Source organism: Helianthus annuus, chromosome 10 (assembly GCF_002127325.2).
Source record: "Helianthus annuus cultivar XRQ/B chromosome 10, HanXRQr2.0-SUNRISE, whole genome shotgun sequence".
In the NCBI taxonomy this organism is placed as follows: domain Eukaryota; kingdom Viridiplantae; phylum Streptophyta; class Magnoliopsida; order Asterales; family Asteraceae; genus Helianthus; species Helianthus annuus.
Window position 1 is genome coordinate 24180056 of NC_035442.2, and position 24862 is coordinate 24204917.

Here is a 24862-nt window from a genome sequence, read left to right on the forward strand (position 1 = left end):
CTTTTTTCTTGAATCCGATCCTCGGCTAGTAGAACCTTTTTTCTTGGGTTCACATTTGTTTTGTTTATCCATATCGTTTGTGGGTGTAGAAAGAGAGATGTTTTGAAAGAGTTGTGTGTTTTAAATTGATTAAAAATTGTGGGTTTTATATAAAATATGCAACGGTCAAAAAAATTTATGCAACGTACAATATGGCAACGGTCAAAAAAAAATAAGCAACGGTCAAAAAAAATATGTGCAACGGTCGAAAATGGCACACCTTTCTCATCAATCAAATCGGTGACTATACCCCGATTTCCCTCACCGAAAACCCACTCACCAATTGTCTTCATCACGACGGTGTGGTCACCGATCGGTGACTCCACTTCCCCGAATGAGTCCCAGCAACCATACGGCTTGCCCTAAGGCTTGTTTTCAAAACTTCATAGTTTAGAAAACATGTCCTGCGACAACGTGCGAGCACAAAGACGAGTTAAATAACATTACGCATTTACGCTTGATCTAAAATTTATAATTGTGGACCGGTTTCTTATTTCCAAAATGGGCACTTATGGGCTTTATTCTAATAACCATAGGCCCAGCCCAATTCAAGTAAACAAACTTTGTGCCGAAAAAATAGGTGATGTGGCAAACACCTACCGGTTAATCTTCCGATACCAAGGGTTCCGCCGTGAATCGGCGGAGCACCGTCGTTGTGTCGTACTTTATTCTTCTCACGAAGCAGAGATGTGGCGGAGCACCGTATTTCCGGTAATCTATGTTTAAATTTCAACTTACTTTTGTAATTAACAGTCTTTAATTAGCTTGATAAACTCAAATTTGAGGTCGTTTAAGTTTAATGTTATACTAAGCGATAAAAGTTATAGAATCACGATCTATTTTGTGTATTTTCGAAATTGAGTAATAATTAGGTCAAAAGGACGTTTGAATTTCGTTGAATTTTGAATTTATCGATGCGAGTGAGTAAGTGATCGTTTGTTAATTGCAGGAAAATGAGAATTCTGATCAGAGTATATCAGGTAATGTAATTGTTATTATTGTTATTTAGTCTTTGAGTGTTTTGAAATGAAAATTTGAATTTGAATCTGTTGTGTGGTTGAAGAGGATGATGATTTGAGTGAAGAGTTGGTAGAAGATCATGTATCACTGGGGAATCCAGCTGAAAAGAAGGTTAATATTCTTCTGTGTGTAATTGTTTTTGTTTTTAAACTGGTTTGTTAGGTTAACTACCCTTAGGAGTTCTGGAGTTGTAGGTTTAAGTAAGGTTAAACACATATGTTGTAATTTTGGAGGATATAAGATAGGTTAATTTTATGATTTGAAGATAGGTTGTTCTCATGTGGAGTTATTTGGAGATTCTACTTCTTTGATTTGACCACATTTTAGTTTGTTATGCACATAGTAGTCAAAGGCGCTCCTAGGCACCCAACGCGGTAACACCGCCTTGCGGCTATCAAGGCCCATAGGCGCAAATTCCGGCTGCGTTTTGCAATAAAAAAAGAACTCCAGTACTGATTACTGAAACAGCTAAAACTGGTCTGAAACCACCTAGGTTATACATACTAGTATACTACTGATGATTGCCAAAAGTGTCAATCTGTCATGCATACTCACATGTTCAAGCCTTATCTCATCTTACATGTATCCTAAGGAAAAAGAAGACTGTTCCATCATACAACTATGTGTGTGAGACTGATGCAAGATTATTTAGTGATCTCATTATATGGTCTATTGGACAGGGTGAAGTACAAATTCTTTCTCAGCTTGATATGCTTAGAGGTACTGGTTATGCAATCTTTGTTTCACTGTTGGTTATAATGCGTATAATTTGTCACTTGAAATTGTTTATTGTGTGTGCCCTTTAAAATTCTATGTCGTGATTTGGTGCAGCAGATGCTAATGAAGTCATTCATGAAAGAAATCAAACTAGTTTACTGTGTACGGTATGTCTGCCAAAATAACATCATTTCCTAGTGTAGTTATAAAATTGGCTTCTTAAAAAATCTTATATGCAATTTGAAATAAGTCTTATGAACTAGTAGAACATTAGTATAAGATTCTTGAAGTGGGACGATAGTCGTTTAATATCCTTTTTTAATTGCCATTTGTGGTCTGCTACGCCTTTGTATTCGGTAAGAGGTCTTTTCGGATATGTATTTTTTTTAAAAAAAGGAAATGGGTCGATTGGGTTGAAAGTCTCCCAAAATGTTTTTCTTTTTTTTGTGTATAATGTATTTTTTTGTAATCATATTAACTTGAAAATTATTTATGAAAGTTGGACAAATAGTGTTGCGGGCGACCGGACCTGTCCAACCTGCCCAATATTCCACCTCTAGTATTTCTTCTGGTTAATTACCACATGGTGTACAAAAAGTTTATTTTCTACCATGTTGTAATCAGAGGCAAATTGATACCTGTGTTGAAGATGATGTCGAATTCCCAAATTTTGTCAACAAGGACGAAATCACATGCATCTTGGGGGAAGCTTCTGCATGTGATTCTGATGAAGAAATTCTCTTTAAAAATCAGGTACACATGTGTGGCTTTTGGTTTAAAGTAGGAATCACTGTGGGTATGGAGGATTCCCAGTTTTATGTGCATCAAACCCATATATAATTAAAGCAAACATACCAAAGACTAAATCCATACCCCAAAACCAAACATCCCTAAAAGTGTTCGCTTTGTGATTTTAAGGGGACAGGGGACTGCATGCAGTTGAGTACAAGCTTCACTTCTGAGGCTGATAATGATAACTACCAGAATATAAACCCTTTTACTTCTGGCGGAAATAGAAAAGGTGTTTGCACTTGGCTTGCAGAAAATGCAGATATTAACGTGACTGATAATTGTGCTTCATTCCATTCTTTATCTTCCAAACTAAAGAGGTCATCTAAAGGTAACTACTTAAATTAACGATTCATATAAACGGATGCATGGATCTTGTTTATCACTGCTCGGGGTAGCAATTTTGAACCATCTACAAATGAAAGGGTCGATTTGAACCATCTCCCCGACCCGTCCCGTTTTGAACACAGTCACATACTGACAATTTATCTTAAATTAAATGACAATCTCTCATTATGCTTAATCATTTACTGCCAGGTGGCCAAGGCAAAGCCAAACACAAGTTTTCTATTCGAACACTGTCACATAACGACAATTTAAATAAAGATTCAAGTGATGTGTACGAAAGTCACACATCAGTTAAGGTCAGTTCATCATGACATCATGTGACGTAACTGAATCCAATTTTAAACGAAATCAAGTAGTCATCCCAATTTCCTGAAGTTTTCCAGGAAAAAGAGATGGATGGGATGACGAATTCTATGACGCCAGCTAGATTTCCGATTTCACATACTCATTCCTCGACTTCAGTAGCAGAGCTCCTTTTACGGGTTCAAGATGAACATGATCTACCTGAAGGAAGTACTATAAATGTAGCTCTTGTAAGCGTATATACTTCTTTGCTCTTCAGCTTTACATAGAGATGGCGATTTCGAACCGTATATATATAACAAAAGAGGGTGTCTTAGGAATAGTTCCTAAGACGCAACCTCTATTTCTATTATTTTTCTTTATCAAATTTTCAAAGATTCCATCCAACACATTGTTTTTTTTTTCTTTTTTGTGTATTCAACCCTTCAACTTTTAGCATTGCCACTTACACCCCCTTAACTTTCTAAAAACTTTGTAAAATGTCATTTTGATCCCCCCTTGATTTTAGGTGCTTATTTTTATGTACGTGGGGTCAAATATAATATGCTTTTGTGCTTATTTTAATTGTACGTTTTTGGATGGTCTAAGTTTTGTTCGGAAACGAGTTGGGTCAAATATAATACGTTTTCATTAGGCGGAATAAATTTAAGTTACTTTACGTTTCGACTCCGCTACAACGCGTGCTTATTTTAAGTACGTTTCGTTATAAATCCAAGTTGCTTTACGTTTCGACATAAATTTTCTCGGTAATGAGTCAGGTCAAATATAATACATTTTCGTGCTTATTTTCATGTGTGTTTTCAGTTGGTCTATGTTTTGACGTAAATTTTGTTCGAAAACGAGTCAAGTCAAATGTTTGACGGTATAAGTTCAAGTTACTTTAAGTTTCGATGCCGCCGCAACACACAGCGGGTCAAAATACTAGTTAAAGATATTTGCTAAAATGGATCAAATGTCAATAGTCACCCAACATGTATTTTTAATGCATACAGCCGGTTAAATCATTTTATTCAAAAGTTTATATATCATTATCATAATAATTTTGTTTTTAATAATATTATATAACTTATCAGCTATTCATAAAATAATGATAAAAAGTGATTGTGGGTAAAACTTAACCTGAACCATACTAAAATTTTGCCCTTTTTAACCCCGCCCATTTTGCACCTGTAACTTTATATATCACACTTTTATGTTATATTTTATCTACTGCAGTACGATAAAACAAAAGGCCAATCCAAAGAACGAGCTGTCAAGAGACGTGTATTGTCAACGGATCATAGTGACATCGATGATGACCCTGATTGTTTAGACAGTGATTCATCAGAAGATAACGAGGTCTGTAATTCTATCTGCGCTTCACCATTTTATTTCTTAATGAGTTGCAAATTCAACCCATATACCTATGAAGTGGTCGATTCTGGTTGTGTTTATTTCACTTGGGCCAGTTAAAAATTATTAGCGAAAAGAGGAACGGGTCAGACGGGGTAAAGCGCCCCAAAGTCTTATTTCAATGCATACAACCTTCTAGATCCTACTTTTTTAGGATTTTTAGATTATTACACTACAGCTACTCATTTGTAAAATATAAAAAACAAATTGGACAAAAGGTATAGTACAGGTAAACTCAACGGCACCTAACCTGTTGTGACTCATAATAAAAAGTGGCCCATTTGATGCGTCATTAAACCCACTCAACCCGCTCATCTTGCGACCTCTCTAGGGCTGCAAATGAACCGAACGAACACAAACAAGGACTTGTTCGTGTTCGTTTGTTAAGGAAATAATGTGTTCACGAACTGTTCATGAACGTTTACCGAACAAGATTTTTTGTTCGTGTTCGATCATTAAGGAAATGAACGTGTTCATGTTCGTTTGTGTTTGTCTATTAATTATAGGTACTGGACAAAAGCGAATGCAAACAAAGACTTATGAACGTTCATGAACATAAACGAACACAAACGAACGCTCATGGTTACACAAACCAACACAAACAAGCGGTCATGAACAAAAATGAACACAAATGAACATATATTAAATTTCGAATAAAATCGGCATCTTGCATCACAAACACAATGTAGATCCGCCCGAAGTATACTAACCCAATTATTATCCAAACATACTTGACATAATCTTGATCACATAATTACCATAAAATAATGTCCAAAAAAACACAAAATGTCAAAATTATCATATTAAACTTGAAGTCCTGATTTAATCCACCCAATATAAACTCGAAGTCTTCATTTAATCCACCCAACATAATAGTTAATTAAATAAGTGAAATAATGCTAATATTTAATGCACTAAAAATTCTTGTTCGTGTTCGTGCATTTATTAAACGAACGAACACAAACGAACTTCCCGCCGAACAGTTCACGAACTGTTTGCGGAACGTTTGGTTCGTTTGTAGCCCTACACCTCTTGCTTTTTTCAGGATAACAGTTTACCATCAAGTGGATAGTTAACTGTTTTGCTTTTATTCTAGTATAACCATCAAATTCAAGAGCTTATCATGCCAGAATCCAAACAAAAGACTATAGCTGATCAATTTCATGAAGCTTTAGGTGCTGCTTCTACAAATGAAGATGATCCCGTGTATGCAGCTCCTCAACGTACAGGGTGAGTGATTTTCATTATAATTACTTGTTGTCTTGAACATTTCTATTGTTTACACGATATTAATTAATTATATTTCATGCTTTTCCTACAATGCCAAAATTGTAGTTTTGGTTTATTTGGAAAGTTGAAGCGAGTGATGCAGAGTGAGAAGGAAAAAGATTCGATCTTTTTGAACAAGTTATGTAACGAAGGTAATTTAAAGCATACGTGGTTTTTGTATTGAGATTCGAGATTCTATTGGTGAAGAAAAGATTGTGCACAAAATTTAAATAGCATGGTGTATGCTTCTTCTGTTTGAAGTTGTAATAATCATATAATTAAATGTTCTAGTGTTTGGAAAATTCTGATTATTGTAAAAATTAATAACAAGTGATATGTCTATAAGACTTTTTTTTTTTTTTAAATTAAAGGAGGCATTATGTTAAAATGGAACAGAAGTCTTTCAAATTATGTTAAAAGAAGGGTAAGTTTTTCAAAATTTACGAATTAAATGCCATTTTTGTTCCTGAGGTTTGGCCAGTTTTGCGACTTTCATCCAATGGTTTGAAATCTTGCCATTTTTTTCTGGCTTGTAACCTCGTTAGCTCCGTCCATTTTTCTTTGTGAAGTCAGGGGTATTTTCGTCTTTTTTGTCAACTTAAAGGGCAATTCGGTCTGTTTCACTTTATGTACAAGCATTTAGCATAATTTACAAGCATTCGAAACAAAACAAAGTATGTAAAAAGATGGAAATACCCCTGACTTAACGGAGAAAAATGGATGAAAATGGCAAGATTTCAAACCTTTTGGATACAGATGTGGAAAACAAACCTTTGGATGAACGTCGCAAAACTGGCCAAACCTTAGGGACGAAAATGACATTTTACTCTTTATTTTACTTTTAGGTAATCAGTTTTGATTCAGAAGATATGAAATTGATTGTTTAATTAAACAATTTAATCAATCCGAAACAGAATATGTTTTATCTAGACATCTGGAAAGTGACCAACTTCAGGCCTTTATGAATTCAGATGAAGCGGGTTGTCTGGATGTGAAGATACTGTCGAAGACTCTTGAAGGAAAGCTGACTGTTTGTTTATGTTCTTCCGTTGAAGATGACGAGGTCTGTTAAACTGACTAAAATATATACAGGTGGCATGATTTACAGGCCCGGGCATGTGGGTAATGGGTTAACCATGTTTGGGTTAAACGGTCATTTAACTACTTTTAAAATGGGCCGGCTTGGGTTGACCTTGAAACAGTTTTTGTTCCCTTAAAAATATATATATATAACTTACGAATGTGTTAGTTATGATTACTAAAACAACATTATTACAATACGGGTCAAGTTATTCTACAAAGGCTTCTAATTGTAAGAAGTGTAAGAAGGATTTATAGAGTGACAAGTGTCCAATAACCTAAAACTAAACCCACTACATCACCACCAAAAACCTAAACACCCCACCCCACCCCACCACCACCCAAAAACCTAACCACCCCCCCCCCCACACCCCCCAAAAACCTAAAAAAAAACTAAACACCCACCCCCACCCAAAAACCTAAACCCCCACCCCCTCGGCAATATATATATATATATATATATATATATTTTTTTTTAGGGTGGGTGATGTGGGGGGGGGGGTTAGGTTTTTGGTGGTGGTGGATGTTTAAGGTTTTTTTTTTTTTTTTTTTTTTTTTTTTTTTTTTTGTAGTGGGGTTTTTTGTGTAGTGGGTTTTTTTAGGTTATTGGACACTTGTCACTCTATAAATCCTTCTTATACTTCTTACAATTAGGATCCTTTGTATTTGATCCTAATCCATTACAATATAATTATAGTATTCAAGTAAAACAATTTAGGAGTTTGTGTGCATTGAGCAGGTCTGGTTGACCAACAACTTCTGCTTGTGCGTCTATTTTTCATAACTAACTAATGTGTTTAATATGACTATATTGTTAAACATATAATAATCATCTAATATTATGCGTTGAACTACACTTTGGAGGACTTTTGACCTGACCCGTTTAAATTTGAGCTTATTTTAACCCATTACAGATAAAACATACCACCCGTGTACCTATAAACGGACCATAATTTTGTATGATTAAAGAATTACTGTGTGCTTCTGCAGAGTTCAACAAGTATAGATAACAATCTAAGCATTGTAAAAAGGAAGAATACGACGATCATCTTTAGCTCAAGAGTATGTAGTGACGTAGAGCTTGATGTTGGAACACTGGTTCGAATACACCCTCCCTGGTACGTTAATTGGTAACTAGTTGAAAAGGGCCGAAGCTGGCTGGGTCGGTTTGGATTTTCACGCCAACACTTTTCGTCCTTTTTTTTAGAAAACAGTTACTTAGCAAATAATAGTAATCTAAATCTTGTACTACATGGTTTAAGAGGTTTACTGCATTAAATGAGACTTGGGTGACATTCAATCATTTGACATATTCAATCTATTTGAGATATGGGTTAAAGCGGAGCGGAGCGGAGCGGAGCGGGGCGGGGCGGTTTGGGTTGATCTAACCTTTTTTGTTCATTCTAATAATCAAGACTAATCAAGTGTTTAATTGTAAGTAACAAAACTATTTTGTTTAGCTAATGCCCATTTTAAAAATCAAAACGAATTAATTATTTAATCTGTAAATAACAAAACTGTTTTATTTAGCTAATAATCTTAATAGTTTTAATAACTGATTTCAGCGGTTGAATGCACTAAAATTACACTTGGGGATTTTAAACCCATTTGACATATTCGGCCCGTTTGACTTGCAAGACAACCCAAATAAACGAGCTGAAAGCGCCACCCCTACTTGTTCAGCACCTTGTGTGTGCAATTCGAGTTCTTTCGTATTTTCATAACGTCAGCCATATTTTGTCTCAATTTTTTATTCAGGAAAGAGGTAAGCATAAAGGGGAAAGATGAGACCGCGATTTTATCTACATATTTCTCTCAGATTTGAGCAATACACAGAACAAGTAGAATTATTTACCGTGTAATTGTTGTAATAGTAGTTCTCTTTAGAATCAGGTTAGATCGAAAGTTGTAAAGAAATGGACGTGTTGGATAAACAGGTCGGGTTGACTCGTATACACGATCTATCTTATGTGGAATAATTTAGGTATGTGCAATTAGAAAAACAAGATACAGGCCACAGAGAATGAGCATAACACGACGTACAAGTCAGAGATGCAGCAAAAAGATGACAAGGTACAAGTCATAGATGCAGCATAAGGAAACTACCTTGGAATCGGATCGCATGGGAGGGAGTCGAGGCAAAGCATCTCGATGATTCCCATTTTCGTGTTACGTTTTCTATACGAAAAGTTTGCTTTGCTCCCTCTTCCTTTTTTATTTAACTTTTACATTGTCATTCGATGTAGAAGTTGGAAGAGAGTGGCTGGGTTGCCGGGTCGGGTTACAAGTATAGTTGGGTGAGTGACTTTTTATACGAGTTTAAGACCGGAACTACCAAGAACTCGTCCTACATGAAACCTGTTATTATTATCCCTATTTATAGTATGATTTGTTGTGAACTAGAATTTCCCCACCAAGCGTTGTAGTGGAGAATCTGCGTACGAACCAAATGGTAAAGACCAATATGAAGTTACAAAATTTAAATGTGTAAAACAGAAAAAAGATAACAAAATGTAACAAATAGAAGAAAAAAATGATGATAGAGATTACCAACCGCAACAGCTACCACCACCCGCCACTCGTGGTTGACGCTGCAAGGTTCACTGGCCAAGAAGTTGTGTTCTAATATTATTATAGCAGCGGAGAGCGACCTGATATTTAATAAAATTTTAAATGGATACTTATTTAGATTTTGTAAAAAAAATAATAATACGTATTGATCGGGTCACTTACACATGTAGATCATGTTAAAACCTAGCAAACAACAAAGTTGATTCTTTAGTGCACGAAAAATATACAAAAAGTGAAAAATATATTTAACCATTAGAGGGAGCATTTGTTTTCATTTTAGAGGGGCCAAAGTTGTCAATCCTAGTCAATTGTCCACTCTCAAAAACGAAAAAGTCACTGGCACAAATGTATGTTATGACTTACGGTTTGATGTAAAAATATTGTTTTTTTTTTAAATATATAAACTAGTATATTGGACCTGTGCGTTGCAACAGAATCAATAAGGCGAACAAAAAATAGATGTAAAAACGTTGAATCACGCACACACGTTGCGACGTGTTAAATCACCAAATGCAGATCAAAATGTAAAATAATCATATGAAAAAATTGGTGCTTCATTAACTTGTACACTAAGCTTTAAAGAGTTGCAAAAAAAAAATAAATAATATATACCACTCACAAAAGAAACTTGTAAATTAATACATGGGATTAATTCAATAAAATAAATGGAAAATGGTATGCTTTATAAACTTATACAATAAGCTTTAAAGAGTTGTAAAGAAATGAATAGTATACACCACTCACAAAAGAAACTTGTAAATTAATATAAGAAATGCTGTTTTCTTTTTTTAATACATTTTTGGGTAGATTAATTTCATGTATGGTAAAACTTTGTATATGTATATTTTCTAGTCACATAATTTTATATTTATATTTTTAAGAGTAAATTACAAAAATCGTTCTTTATGTTGAAACTAGATTGCAAAGTGTGTTATTTGTCTTCAAAAAGTACAAAAACGTACTTGATTTTTGCAAACCCTTGCATGTTACACCCTTTAGCCCTAACTCAGTTAGTTTTTATGGTTAAATTATGTCTCATAAGGGTATATTAGTCTTTTCACCCATTTATCTAAAATATCTTAACAAGTCAAATGATAAAAAAATATATAACACTTTAATTTACAACGTATTTTGGCAATATGGTGTTGTACTACTAGCTTAATTGGTGTTCTTAGCAACAAAGTGTTGTAGTATAGGCTTTGTTTGTTTAATGTGATGTTGGTTGTTGTTCTTTTTCTTTGAAGGTTTGTACATTCATGCCACATTTAGGTTTCTTTACAGGCGTTGCATCTTCCTTCAATCATGTTCAGTTCTTCACCCTCAAACTTCACTTTCAACGTCTCTCCCTCGTCGCCGAAATCAAAGTTCAAGCTCTAACTTCCGAACCCTTAGCACAAATAGAAACAAACACACACTGACGGTTTATTTTTCCAAAATTTAGAGAGAGGAAGCCTTACATCTAAGAGAGAAAGAGCTAGAGAGAGAGAGAGAGAGAGAGAGAGAGATTGATGATGGTAGTGGTGGCTAGAAGACGATGGTGGTTGTTTTGTTGAGAAGTGGCGGTAGGGACAAGATTAGGGTTCCGCGACCGTTTTTGTCTTCCGGCAAAGCTCCGACTAAACTCGGGTATGTAACAACCCGACTTTTTCAGAAAGTCAAAGTACAAGTCAAAGTCAAAGTCAAGATATGGCAGCATTCAGATCTGTCATTTCTTACTTAATTATTGCTTGTACTCTCCGAGTCGATAATCGATATATTAGTTAACGTTATTTTATTCTACGATTTATTATTATGTGAAGTAACAATGCGATAAACGCTATTCTACTTAACGCTATGACATCGCAACTCGAATCGCAATTATTGGCACTGTTCTAGGTGTGTGTGCTACTATATGCTTTACTTTTGCATGTTTATATTTGTTGTGGGATGTATTCGTAAACGCAATCGCAACGCAATCTTATCGCGGACTCGAAATTAAGTTCTACTTTTATGTTGTGTGTTAGTTATGTTATTTGTGTAACTATAGTTTAATACTATTGCATCGCTTACTCGCAACTCGCTTACTCGCAACTCGCTTAAACGCAATGCAACGCTCAACGCACGAAACGAAAGTCGGAAAACCAACTCGCGAAAGCCAACCGATCGAACGACCAACCGGTCGAATGGACATCCGACCGGATTACCATCTGATCGGGTGGACATCCGACCGGATGACCATCCGATCGAACGGCCGCCGACCCAATCACTCTACACCGCCTTCTCACCTCTTCACCTATAAATACCCCTCCTGTCACATCAACTGTTCATTGATGTGACAGCTCCGTTCGACCCACGCACTCTCAAGCTCTTTTCTCTCGATTCCTCGCGATTCTTGTAAGTTTTCTTCCTAAATCTTGTACTTCCATCTTCATTACACACTTTCTCATCATCTTCTCCAACAAATCTCACATTTTCACTGTGAAATCATCTGATTTGAGGTTCTTCTAGAGTGACGTCACCATGGGTTCTCATGCACACTGAAGTGTGACCTTATCTCATCAAGAACGGTTCGGATCTAAAGGATTTCCATATGATTTTACACTAATTTCAACTAAATCTAAACGTTTTTCAACTGATTCAAACTTTTCTTCAACATCTTTCACTTTTTACTCAAAACCGTTAGAATCCGGACTCGTTCAGGCTCTCTACTCATTCTCTAGTGGAGAACCGGTCTGAGAATGGATTTCTACCGGAGAGACGACCGATTCACGGGTTGAACATGAAACTCCGTGAAGAACAGTTGAGTCTGATCGAACAGGGTGATTCCCATCCGATCGAACGAGTTGGACTTGATGTGATTTCCGTTGTTTAACACGTCGTCACGCCGTCTCCGTCAAATCGCAAACTTTTCAACTTAACTGATTTCACCAAGTTTTGAAACAGAAAATTGCTCAATCGAATAGCCGTCTGATCGGACGACCATCCGATCGAACGACTATTCGGCCAAGTAACTTGATTCAATAAGTTCAACACTTAAAAGAATATCAGTTTTCAATCGAACAGCCATCCGATCGAATGGCCATCCGTCTGGATGACCATAAGATCGAATGACTTTATTTATACTACAACGAAAACTTCAAAAGTTAAACATTTTCACAACACACTCCCTCAGTCGAATGACCATCCGAACGAACGGTCATCCGCCCGGATGACCATTCGTCCGGACGGTCATCCGATCGAACCAACATCCGATCGCCCGTCTCACCGACACGCTGTTTTACGCACTATACAACGCTTACACTATCGTTCTATGGTCAGGCTAATCTCTCAAGCGCTCCCTTCAATCCAAGACTGTGTTTATTTACTAAACACGAACTGTGAGTATACTCGAACCCTTTTTGCTTAACGCACTTTTGGGTGTTACATACGTACCTATATTAAATCACATCGACACACAACACAAACACTTTTATACGCTAACCGCCCTGCATGTTATACGTGTTTTCGATGAATGCTTGTATGTTATGTTTACACAGTGATTGTTGCCTGACACCTTAGCAACGATAGTACTATAGTTTGGACTCAGCACCTGTCGCGGACAGGGGTTGTTAAGGGTATTACTTCACGTGTCACAGTGGTGATATGTGTTGCGCATTCTACAACTCGCAGTCATGTCTGTGCATATGTCATTGTCAATAGCCTACTTGCTTCACATTTCTACGTGTTACATGCTGGTTATGCATAAATCGTTTTTCGCTACTATATGCTATTAAACTTGTGTACTCACATTTACACTATGTGTATTGACTTTATTTTAACGTATGTGACAGGTGTTTAGGATGCTACGCTATGTTTGCTGAATGTCATGGAATCAAGTTAGGTGGTCTAGAAACCCACGAATAATATTTGAGTTGTCGGAACAATTATTTATCTTTGAGAACAATATCTGTAATAACTATTTTTACATTATATGTTGATGGTATGGGACGTTAACACTTAAATATATTGTCATTAATAGTTGTTGTGGATTCTCTTGGACAATCTATTTCGCTCAGTGCCTCACCCAGATGTTTCCGTCATCGGTTGGGGTGTGACAGATTGGTATCTGATGAAACAATGGTTAACCGGGCAGGGTTAACACACTGGTCTCGTCAAGAAGGGTTAATCCCTTCCTCTCGAGGATCGCTGGCTGGATCGTCCGCCGGTTGATCTCCTGCACAAGGAAACAAGCCGTGACTCGTAACAAGGAGGATGGGGTGGGGGGTGCTCCTTGTTACCACTCTCCGGCGTGAGAATCAGTAATTTGCTTGGGAAGCAAAGTGTGAAAGTAGTAGTAGTGAGAGAGTTGTGAAGAGATACCTCAAACCTGGTTTGGGGTTGGTATTTATAGCCGAGGAGTGAAGGAGGAGCTGAAGGGACGGGCTGACGACGTGCTGCCCCTTTGTAGGTGTGTCAGGCTTGTCGGTTGTGGAGGTGAAGCCACATCCTACTGCAGTGTCAGTCCGCTGCTTACGTATGGCCTGACAGGCGGCTGCCAGTGGTGCCACTTGCTCTATGTTGTCAGTCCCACTTGCCTAGTGGGCAGGATGCGCTGCAGGCTGCATCGCTGCCTGCGGTAACCTTTGATGTTCCCATGCTCCATGTTCTGACAAAGATATATGCAGGATGCGGTGCGAAGCCGCATCGCCGTCTGTGGTGACTGTTGCTGTTGCCCAGATCCTTTGTCGTGACGAAAATGTCCATATGATGCGGTGCCAGCCGCATCGCTATGCACGTCCGCTTTCATACACAAGGTAAGGCTTCTTCTTATCCTTTGACCGATTAGATTCGAAGGATGCGTCCGCGTGGACGCGGTCCTTTGCTGGTGGGGGTTTTTTGATAAGGGTAATGGTCACTCGTGGTCAGGTGGCGCGAGATTTAGGACCATACCCCTTCAAGTCCCCCCAGTCTAGTGTTGCTGCCTCGTGCAAGTTGCATGTGGGAGGAGCACTGGACTATGGTGTCTAGAAGGTAGTTTCTAGCCTGGAGAAAATTCTAGGCCATGTAGATGGCATTCGCTTTTCGTAAATCAAGCTGGAGATCTGGTAGAGTCATGTGACGTCTCTTCCGTACCGGTGAGCAAGTTTCGTCTGATGCGAAATTCTCAGCCGTTTGGGTAGCGGGCTACCTTTTTCTGGTGTCATCAGGTTGGTTGCCACCTGTTGGTGTGTCGAACCAACCTCTGAGATCGTGTCTCCATCTTCGAACCAACCTTTGAGGTGGTGAATGAAGAAAAGAGGAGGCTTCGAACCAACCTTTGAGACGGTGGTCGAAGATATCTATGTCTGCAACTTTTGTTACCTCTGCGGTAGCTGATGCAATGCTGCAAGTGCTTTGCTCAAGCTCTATGTTCAGTAATTGGACATGTAATGATGATCCCTTTTTTGTGGGGTCTTCTTGTTTTTCAGTTTAGCTCTCAAGTAACCGCACGTCCTTTGCGGTTACCTCGTTGCGTCATTGTTTGGCCATGTTTGGTCGAACAATGTGAATCTGTACTATGGGCCAATAAACATGGTTATGGGCAAGGTTGTGCCCACCATTGTTTATTCTATGCGGCGCATAGGTGGGCAAACAAAGTCATAAGCAGACTTGTTGTAATGACGTGATGTCGTGGGTCACGCAAATTTAATCCCCAAAACAACTATAGATAGTGGTAAGAGGGTATCGAACTCAGGGAGTATGTGGAAGGTATGTCAATTGTATAGCTTTGTACTTAAACTAAAATTAAACTAAATTGCAGAAATTAAAATTCAAGAGTTTGGATTGTTGTTTTAGAAAACTAAATTAAAAACTAATTTCAAATCAAATGTTGGTTGTAAAACAGATTAGGAGAGAACAATGATCATCTTAGGTTTCAGTTTCTTTGAACAATTGTGTGTAATTCCAACTAGAAAGAGTTACATAGACATAACTCGTGTATAGATAATTGAAGTGATAAAAGGGAACAAAGTACTCGGATTATATAAACGCGAGGTTGTTTCCCGATGACCAATTAATCAATAACCAACCCTAACCCTTCCCGTGATATCTCGATTGCCAACGGCACCAAGAACGTACGATTAAGACTAGAAATTGCAATATCGATTAACAAATTATAATCAACCAAACATACACCATGATACTCAAGCAATGCAAGTTATCATTCTAGAAATTCAGAAATAAAACACACAAAAGTTCAAGAAACCTTCACCTAAGATGATCACCGAAGAGTTTAGCCGGACATGGCTTGGTGAATCATCATAATAGCAAATCCAATGTTCATGCGAATCGAAAATACAAACCGAATGATAGAAATTGTCCAAAACCAAGCAAGCACAGCCAAATTCGCCCCTAAGATGTTCTCTAACCGTCCAATGATGAAGAATGATGAAAAGACACCATCAAACTAACTTAATTGTGGCAGTTACACTTTTTCCGTCAGACACCACCGTAATTTACGGCTCCACCGTAAATTACGGTGGACAATAAAATGTTACGGTGTCTAGAGACTGATTTACGGTGGGGAACATATGAAATCCAGGTCCACCGTAAATTACGGTAGGACCGTAATTTACGGTGGTGAGCTGACTTGTCTTCTTTGTTTTGTCTCTTGTTCCACGCTCGACCCGTTCATCACCAAAGTCTCCAAAGCTGCATTTAATCCATCTTTTAACTCCCGAACCGCACCTGAAACATAAGCAACAGTAGTTATCTAATTCAAGATAATTACACGATTAAGTGAAGGATTATTTCATCTTTTAACATGCTTAAGGGTTGTCCAATGGACCACCCGTCATGTAACACCTCGAAATTTTGCGTCCTATAATGTATTGACACGTGTCATAGGTTTACACGTGGTAATAAATGCTAAATGAGGACTAAAGTTGACAAACATAGAAAGTATGTGAATCCGAGGGTTCAAATTGTCAACAAGGGATAAATATACTGTACAGTAACCCTAAATGATGCTCGTACCTTCAAACGAATAAATCATGGATCGTACGGAACGAAATATGGAAGAAAGTGAGAGATTTCAAACTACAGGGGTTAAATGTGTCAACATGTTTAAGTTATACCTCTGAGTGACCCTTTAACAAACCCGAGGCTTTGTAACAGTAATTTACGCTCACTGAAATATACGGTATAAATTTCGCAAGGTTCCGTTTTAAAACGAGAAAGTTATGATCGAATTCGTATGCGAGGGGTTAAAAGCGTCAACATTGAAAGTTAGGACTTTTCGGGTAGTAATAAATTAACCAAGGACTTAACGGCGAGGGTAAAAGTCACGAGGCCCTTATACGTAAATTAACGAGGCCCAAAACGCAAAGTTACCCCTTCAAATCGCCAAAGGCCAGCAGTAATAATTGAAAAGATTTGAAAAATCTTACTTTTTGGTCTCAGGCGGGCCGCGTAAAGGTAGCTAAAGGCTTTACGCGGGCCGCGTTGACAGTAGAAGATATGGGCTCTGACATAGAGATCCAGGCGGGCCGCGTAAAGGTTGTCTGACCTTTGACGCGGGCCGCGTCAGCCCCCCAGATGCAGAAAAGTCGGACAGAAGCACTGTTTGTTGTTTTAACCGACTTTGGGACAATTATGAGCAACATGGGCACCCCCTAAACGTCCCCTAGCACTCAGGGACACTTGGTGATCATCCAAGAACACTTGTAGGCCTTGTTGTAGTGATCTTATGCATCCTAAATTACTATAAAAGGCCATTGAGATGCAACATTGTTCTTCACACCTTCAACTGCTTTCTTGATCACTTCTGGAGCTCAAGCACTCTCCCTTAGCATCTCTGGTCGTGTACCAAACTTCTGTAAGTGTGTTTAACCCTTTGTGGTTTAGTTTTTGCATAGTTATAACTTAAAAGTCAATCCGTCGTAATTAACGATTGACTTAACGGTTAATCACAAATGGTCCAGTGATTAGCCGAATCAAAGGTAGTTATATGTTGGTAATTATGTGGGCTTTAAACCCTTAAAAGGGCACCCTCTGATTCCCACTCTAACTAGTCCAAATGTCGAGTCAAAGTTGCTTAGAAAAAGTCAACAGAATGCTAACTTTCGATTTTATGCATAATCAGTAATGTAGATGGCGTGTAACCTGTTTTATCACTCATATAACATGATAATAAGTATTATAACTGGTCTAAGCTTGTTTGATTCGACCATTTACTGTTTTGACCCGGTTCAGAACCGAAAGTCGCAAAACTTTGACTTTTGCTTTGACTTCAGTTCTGACCCGTTATGTTATGATTTAGATATGTCTTAGGACTCTCTTAGGACCAGGTTACATGATGGTATAACCCTCTGTGACCGGTTCGTTGTTTGTCCGAATCTTTTGCACATTTCCGTTAAATGCTTAAAAGTTGACCATAACGCCCTTTTCACTTTAAAACGAGAATTTTGGACATGTGAAAGGACAATAACCTTAGTTACTGATTTCTAAACATGTCCCTAAAATTTCATGTCAATCTGAGGTCTAGAATAGGAGTTATGCTAAATAGCGCAATTACGGAAACTTTAGTAATTAAACGGCGCAATTAGCATAAAGCCTATCTAAACCCAAATTTCGACACCAAACCTTTTACACACTGATGTAAAAAAATATTTTGGGATTTTTAAAGATTTTTAATTATTTTTAACCTGCTCATAACCTGCGGTTATGGCATTGATTCGGTAATTACCGAATATACCCTTTTCGAACATAAAATGAGTTCTACAAGGTATTTTGACCTGAATCCAGTTGCTACTAAATAATAAATAGAGTATTTTGGACTTTATAAACTGTTCGGAAAACTCAGATTTCCTGTAGAACTCGAAAACCTCTTTTATAATCTTTAAAATGACCGAAATACCCCTACGGGGCGTATATTAGGATTAAACTCGTTATGGGCATAATGGAAGGTATCCTACTGATACCACAACCTCTTTAGAGCATATTAACTTAGGAAACCTGTGTATGACTCTTACGGTTACCCGTTACGCCTTTTACGCGTACGGTTCGGTTTATGTAACTAGTTTACATAAATTAGCCGAAACGGGTCAAACCTTATCGTTTTTACTTCAAAATCCAGAGTGTGGTTATATTACCCATATGAAACAAGTCTTCAAACTTGTTGGGTCTAAACCACAATCCATTCCCGGTTTTCGCCTTTCACGCGACTAAACCGTATTTATCCTTCGAAACTGACCGTTCTAAGATAAGGCTAAATTAAAGACCCGTTAGGATTCTAATAGGTTGTTATAAACCTTCGTTCCAGAATAGGAGACCAGTAAAAGATACTTGCATTTGTTTATTGAGGATTATTACTTGCTCAGGTAAATACTTTTAACTTATTTTCCGTTATATGGGCTTGGGTTACGGTATATAAAAATACCGCTTGGTCGGGCAATTGACCCTAACTCATTAGTAGTTAGGTATTATCAATGTGACCCATTTAAAAATTGGTTTTGTTGGCTTTACGCCTTTGGGAGCTTAATGACCATGTCCCGGATATCCTTGACATCATTTTACGAAATGGCCACGACCTTAATACGCGGGTGTAGGCGTACACCCGACAATGTGTCTAAATTTATAAAGGTATAACCGTTGGCTTTCCCGCCACGGCTTTATGCTTTGTGGCGTGTCTATTAATCTTAAACCCGGCACGACCCGGGCGACTGAACGCATAGTGAACATGTAATTCTTTTACAAGATTAAAATTGATTAATTATCCCAAGTTATAAAGAGTTTGTGCCTTGTGCATTCAAATCAATTTTATTAAACCTTTTACAAAAAGTGTCGGTTGAATGTATTTACCAGTGTAAACTGACGTATTTTCCCCAAAAGATTAAGTGCAGGTCCTACACGAAATAGGCTGGCCACTCCTTAGCATCGTTAGAGTCTCGAAAGCTTGGGATGCCACTATCTGTTGAACAATATTTCTATTTTTATTTTGATCCCCTGTGGATTTATTTCGACTACTTGTGATACTTGGATATTACATTCGATGGTTGAAATATATCTATCTTTATGCTTCCGCTGTGCATTTAAATATTGTGTGTTTTGACTATATTGTTGCCAACTACGTCACGGTAATCCCCCACCGGGCCCACCGGTGAAACGTGTGGAAATCGGGGTGTGACAGATTGGTATCAGAGCCAACGTTGAGTGAATTAAAGTAACCAACTTCAGGCCTTTATGAATTCAGATGAAGCGGGCTGTCTGGATGTGAAGATACTGTCGAAGACTCTTGAAGGAAAGCTGACTGTTTGTTTATGTTCTTCCGTTGAAGATGATGAGGTCTGTTAAACCGACTAAAATATATACAGGTGGCACGATTTACGGGCCAGGCATGTGGGTAATGGGTTAACCATGTTTGGGTTAAACGGTCATTTAACTATTTTTAAAATGGGCCGGCTTGGGTTTACCTTGAAACAGTTTTTGTTCCCTTAAAAAATATATATAACTTACTAATGTGTTAGTTATGATTACTAAAACAACATTATTACAATATAATTGTACTATTCAAGTAAAACAATTTAGGAGTTTGTGTGCATTGAGCAGGTCTGGTTGACCCAACAACTTTTGCTTGTCCGTCTATTTTTTCATAACCAACTAATGTGTTTAATATGACTATATTGTTAAACATATAGGGTAAAGTTCTTGTACAAATAATCTTAACATACTAAACATACAAATTGAAGGAAAACTCAAAAGGACAAGGTGGCATTTTTGTAATTATCAATAACTATCAAAGTTACTCTACAAATACCTCTAAAAAAACCTAACCACTCTCCCCACCCCCAAAAAAAACCTAAACCCCCCACCCCCAAAAACCTAAAAAAAACCTACCCCCCCCCCACCCCACCCCCCAAAAAACCTAACCCCCACCCCCAAAAACCTAAAAAAAACCTAACCCCCCCCCCCACCCAAGCTAAAATGCTAAAAACTAAACCCCCTAAAAAACCTAAAAAAAAAACCTAACCCCCCCCCCCCCACACCCCCAAAAACCTAAACCCCCCCACCCAAGCTAAAATGCTAAAAACTAAACCCCCCAAAAAACCTAAAAAATCTAAAAAAATAAAAAAAACACACAAATTATTTTATTTTATTTTTTTAACATTTTTTATTAAAAAATCGCTACTTTTAGTAGCAGCAAAAAAAAAAAAAAAAAATTTTTTTTTTTTTTTTTTGCTAACGAAATGTAGCGATTTTTTAATAAAAAATGTTAAAAAAAAATTGTGTTTTTTTAGGTATTTTTGGTTGTAACTTTGATAGTTGGTGGTAATTACAAAAATGTCACCTTGTCTTTTTGGGTTTTCCTTCAATTTGTATGTTTAGTATGTTAAGATTATTTGTATTTGATCTTTTGCCTAAACATATAATGGCAAAAGATCAAATACAAATAATCTTAACATACTAAATATACAAATTGAAGGAAAACCCAAAAAGACAAGGTGGCATTTTTGTAATTACCACCAACTATCAAAGTTACAACCAAAAATACCTAAAAAAACACAATTTTTTTTTAACATTTTTTATTAAAAAATCGCTACATTTCGTTAGCAAAAAAAAAAAAAATTTTTTTTTTTGCTGCTACTAAAAGTAGCGATTTTTTAATAAAAAATGTTAATAAAATAAAATAATTTGTGTGTGTTTTTTTTTAGGTTTTTTGGGGGGTTTAGTTTTTAGCATTTTAGCTTGGGTGGTGGGGGGGGGGGTTAGGTTTTTTTTAGGTTTTTAGGGGTGGGGGGGGGGTTAGGTTTTTTTAGGTTTTTGGGTGTGGGGGGGGGGGGGTTAGGGTTTTTTTTTGGTTTTTTTTTGGGGGGGGGGGGGGAGGGGGGTTAGGTTTTTTTAGGTTTTTGGGGGGTGGGGGGGTGGGGTAGGTTTTTTTAGGTTTTTGGGGGGTGGGGGGTGGGGGGTTTAGGTTTTTTTTGGGGGTGGGTGGAGTGGTTAGGTTTTTTTAGGTATATTTGTAGAGTAACTTTGATAGTTATTGATAATTACAAAAATGCCACCTTGTCTTTTTGAGTTTTCCTTCAATTTGTATGTTTAGTATGTTAAGATTATTTGTACAAGAACTTTACCCAACATATAATAATCATCTAATATTATGCGTTGAACTACACTTTGGAGGACTTTTGACCTGTTTGACCTGACCCGTTTAAATTTGAGCTTATTTTAACCCATTACAGATAAAAATATACCACCCGTGTACCTATAAATGGACCATAATTTCGTATGATTAAAGAATTATCGTGTGCTTCTGCAGAGTTCAACAAGTACAGATAGCAATCTAAGCATTGTAAAAAGGAAGAATACGACGATCATCTTTAGCTCAAGAGTATGTAGTGACGTAGAGCTTGATGTTGGAACACTGGTTCGAATACACCCTCCCTGGTACGTTAATTGGTAACTAGTTGAAAAGGGCCGAAGCTGGCTGGGTCGGTTTGGACTTTCACGCTAACACTTTTCGTCCATTTTCTTAGAAAACAATTACTTAGCAAATAATAGTAATCTAAATCTTGTACTACATGGTTTAAGAGGTTTACTGCATTAAATGAGACTTGGGTGACATTCAATCATTTGACATGTTCAATCTATTTGAGATATGGGTTAAACTGGGGCGGGGCGGTTTGGGTTGACCTAACCTTTTTTGTTCATTCTAAAAATCAAGACTAATTAAGTGTTTAATTATAAGTAACAAAACTATTTTGTTTAGCTAATGCCCATTTTAAAAATCAAAACGAATTAATTATTTAATCTGTAAGTAACAAAACTGTTTTATTTAGCTAATAATCTTAATAGTTTTAATAACTGATTTCAGCGGTTGAATGCACTAAAATTACACTTGGGGACTTTAAACCCATTTGACATATTCGGCCCGTTTGACTTGCAAGACAATCCAAATAAACGAGCTGAAAGCGCCACCCCTACTTGTTCAGCACCTTGTGTGTGCAATTCGAGTTCTTTCGTATATTCAGTATTTTTTTTTTTACGTCAGCCATATTTCGTCTCAACTTTTTATTCAGGAAAGAAGTAAGCATAAAGGGGAAAGATGAGACCGCGATTTTATCTACATATTTCTCTCAGATTTGAGCAATACACAGAACAAGTAGAATTATTTACCGTGTAATTGTTGTAATAGTAGTTCTCTTTAGAATCAGGTTAGATCGAAAGTTGTAAAGAAATGGACGTGTTGGATAAACAGGTCGGGTTGACTCGTATACACGATCTATCTTATGTGGAATAATTTATGTATGTGCAATTAGAAAAACAAGATACAGGCCACAAAGAATGAGTTATGAGCATAACACAACGTACAAGTCAGAGATGCAGCAAAAAGATGACAAGGTACAAGTCATAGATGCAGCATAAGGAAACTACTTTGGAATCGGATCACATGGGAGGGAGTCAAGTCAAAGCATCTCGATGATTCCCATTTTCGTGTAACGTTTTCTATACGAAAAGTTTGCTTTGCTCCCTCTTCTTTTTTTTCATTTAACTTTTACATTGTCATTCGATGTTGAAGTTGGAAGAGAGTGGCTGGGTTGCCGGGTCGGGTTACAAGTATAGTTGGGTGAGTGACTTTTTATATGAGTTTCAAGACCGGAACTACCAAGAACTCGTCCTACATGAAACCTGTTATTATTATCCCTATTTATAGTATGATTTGTTGTGAACTAGAATTTCCCCACCAAGCGTTGTAGTGGAGAATCTGCGTACGAACCAAATGGTAAAAGACCAATACGAAGTTACAAAATATAAATGTGTAAAACAGAAAAAAGAAAACAAAATGTAACAAATAGAAGAAAAAAATGATGATGGAGATTACCAACCGCAACAGCTACCACCACCCGCCACTCGTGGTTGACGCTGCAAGGTTCACTGGCCAAGAAGTTGTGTTCTAATATTATTATATTATTATAGCAGAGGGGAGCGACCTGATATTTAATAAATTTTAAATGGATACTTATTTAGATTTTGTAAAAAAAATAATAATAAGTATTGGTCGGGTCACTTACACACGTAGATCATGTTAAAACCTAGCAAACAACGAAGTTGATTCATTTAGTGCACGAAAAATATACAAAAAGAGAAAAATATATTTAACCATTAGAGGGAGCATTTGTTTTCATTTTAGAGTGGCCAAAGTTGTCAATCCAGTGAAAGTCAATTGTCCACTCTCAAAAACGAAAAAGTCACTGGCACAAATGTATGTTATGACTTATGGTTTAATGTACAAATTTTGTTTTTTTTTTTAATATATAAACTAGTATATTGGACCTGTGCAAGAATCGTTAAGGCGAATAAAAAATAGATGTAAAAACGTTGAATCAGGCACACACGTTGCGACGTGTTAACTCACCAAATGCAGATCAAAATGTAAAATAATAAGCATATGAAAAAATTGGTGCTTCATTAACTTGTACACTAAGCTTTAAAGAGTTGCAAAAAAAAAAAATGAATAACATATGCCACTCATAAAAGAAAGGGCTATTGGATTTTAACACCTCAAACTTTGAAGAATTGGCCGATAACACCAGCAACTAACACTTTGATCTGTGACACCCCAAACTTTTAATTTTGTTTGTCATTTCACCACTCAGTTAAAAAATGAGTAACTGAGTTAGTCTTCCATCCTAGCTGGCATCATTAATCCTACATGGCACCCATGACGTGGCTAACACATGTTATAAGAAGCAAAATCCTACATGGCATCATTGATCCTACATGTCAAATACTGTCCACCAACCATCTCCCTTTTGTTTGTCATTTCACCACTCAGTTAAAAAATGAGTAACTGAGTTAGTCTTCCATCCTAGCTGGCATCATTAATCCTACATGGCACCCATGACGTGGCTAACACATGTTATAAGAAGCAAAATCCTACATGGCATCATTGATCCTACATGTCAAATACTGTCCACCAACCATCTCCCTTAACTCTAATGACCCATTGATCTTCTGAACAATGTAATGAACATTATTTAAAATAAACAAATGAGCCAGAGAATTGTCAACGACAGTTGCTCATCGAACTCATCAAAATCCATTTCGGACTCCGATAACATTCCTCGAAGAACTGCATGTTCAGACTGCATCAAAATCCTGGAGAGTATCTCCGGTGCCTGAATTCTAATCGATTCAGCCGGTTTTGAATCGAAAACATCATCAATATCAGGCAACAAATCGAGTAACGAATCGTGCAAATCTAAATCTTAAACAACTTCTCCGGCGATCTCCGGCTAATACTAATCGCTTTAACGAAATTGAACCGTTGATTCGCCGGAACTTCAATTGTTTCGATGAAACACGCATCATCTGCAGCCGTTGATCCGAGATCTTCGAA

At 37.3% G+C, this 24862-nt stretch overlaps 1 protein-coding gene across 9 annotated transcripts; it reads left to right on the plus strand.

The window, feature by feature from the left end:
- The first annotated feature begins 586 nt into the window (after positions 1–586).
- LOC110884226 lies at positions 587–22786 on the plus strand. Of its 9 annotated transcripts, none has more exons than XM_022131908.2 (15): positions 587–750; positions 989–1019; positions 1103–1170; positions 1740–1779; positions 1891–1943; positions 2401–2529; positions 2695–2896; positions 3103–3209; positions 3297–3452; positions 4432–4554; positions 5705–5838; positions 5944–6029; positions 6792–6940; positions 7948–8075; positions 8716–8944. In XM_022131908.2, exons 1-15 carry the CDS (start codon positions 727–729, stop codon positions 8780–8782), a joined length of 1497 nt encoding a protein of 498 aa, XP_021987600.1. In that variant the 5' UTR covers positions 587–726; the 3' UTR covers positions 8783–8944. The 9 variants fall into 9 exon arrangements, with proteins under 9 accessions (XP_021987600.1, XP_021987604.1, XP_021987603.1 ...); XM_022131912.2 differs by lacking the exons at positions 6792–6940; positions 7948–8075; positions 8716–8944 and adding exons at positions 19718–19809; positions 21782–21909; positions 22542–22786 and having other exon boundaries at positions 588–750; XM_022131911.2 differs by having other exon boundaries at positions 588–750; positions 6849–6940.
- The last annotated feature ends 2076 nt before the right edge of the window (positions 22787–24862 follow it).

What these genes read in the sequence shown, in the direction of transcription:
- LOC110884226 (XM_022131908.2), top strand. Translation starts at nt 727, where the DNA reads ATGTGGCGGAGCACCGTATTTCCG. An exon ending in GGCGGAGCACCGTATTTCCG is followed by an intron (nt 751 to 988) that starts GTAATCTATGTT and finishes TGTTAATTGCAG; the next exon opens with GAAAATGAGAATTCTGATCA. An exon ending in ACTAAAGAGGTCATCTAAAG is followed by an intron (nt 2,897 to 3,102) that starts GTAACTACTTAA and finishes ATTTACTGCCAG; the next exon opens with GTGGCCAAGGCAAAGCCAAA.